Raw genomic sequence first — 1122 nt, 5'->3', positions numbered from 1 at the left:
CAAGTCAAATATTAAAAATAAAAATAAAAACCAGTTAAAACTCCAATTTTGGTAACAAGTGAAAAAATAATGTTTTTTTAAAATATGGAAAAGAAAAACAACTTTATAACATTTATGGACAGATGACGAACATATGACAAAGTAGAAACAGTACATACATTAAGGCGGTAAATTCATTAGTACTAACTAAAGGCGTAATTTAAAGGAACCGCAAATGATGAAAGCGCGCCAAAGCACTGGATTATGAATTTAAACTTATTTTATGATACTTTGATATATTTTATTAACACACATAATTTCTGTCTGTAAATTAATAGAAATATTACGATATTTATTTATAAATATGGATTCCAATATTCGTCTTTTGTGAGTGTTTTTTTTTTCTTTGGCTAGAATTTTAATAATTCTCTTCTTTTAATAATTTTAGTAATTCTCGTTTATTATATATTTTTTCATCAATTGAAGACCGTAATACCTAGAAAAAATTACTCATGCACTAATAAAGTCATCACATTTATTTATAGGACTAAAAATACGCGCACTAAAATTTCCTTTTGGGATATGTTATTAACCCTCGATGATGAAACCCAGAAGATGGTCTTTACCATTGTTTTATGGCATGCTATCAGGCATCAATGCAGTCGTTTTTTATACTTTTTTTTTATAATCTCGGAGCTGTCGTGAATTTTTTGAAAATGTTGTGTTCTGATTTGATAAGGCTATAGCTGCGAATTCGTTTGAAGAAGCCTAATTTATCATTATCGCATTAACGCAATTGACATGAGATTCATGCGCATAATATGCGGGAAAACCCTGATGGACAAAGTAAGTAACGAGATAATTCTAAAAGAATTTGGTGCAGAAGATACGCTAGTAGACACATGGGAAGGAAATCGGTTAAGATGGTTCGGACATGTTGAGCGAATGCCAAATAGTCCGGGAGCTGGGTATGTTCCCGTATGCATTCAAGAGGCAAAAGGTAAAAACAAGTTAATCTTATGTATTTTGACCCGCTGAATTCAATGGTACCGGTTAATTTTACGAGAAGTGGATAGGTTTTGTTTAAAACGCAATTGTTTAAACAAATAGGAAAAAATGGTTTTTCTTTATGGGACAAATTTT

At 30.7% G+C, this 1122-nt stretch overlaps 1 protein-coding gene across 1 annotated transcript in view; it reads left to right on the top strand.

Annotated features, from left to right (window-relative positions):
• The first annotated feature begins 561 nt into the window (after nucleotides 1-561).
• The window catches only part of LOC117170012 (unconventional myosin-XVIIIa-like), a 3579-nt gene continuing 3018 nt past the window's right edge, over nucleotides 562-1122 (top strand). Inside the window, exon 1 of the mRNA XM_033356526.1 lies at nucleotides 562-597. Coding sequence (XP_033212417.1) covers nucleotides 562-597 — 36 coding nt within the window. The remainder of the gene's footprint in view (nucleotides 598-1122) is intronic.

The sequence above is a fragment of the Belonocnema kinseyi genome, chromosome 3 (assembly GCF_010883055.1).
Source record: "Belonocnema kinseyi isolate 2016_QV_RU_SX_M_011 chromosome 3, B_treatae_v1, whole genome shotgun sequence".
Classification (NCBI taxonomy): domain Eukaryota; kingdom Metazoa; phylum Arthropoda; class Insecta; order Hymenoptera; family Cynipidae; genus Belonocnema; species Belonocnema kinseyi.
Note: the sequence above shows the minus strand (reverse complement) of the source record. Positions and strands in the feature narration are given on the sequence as shown.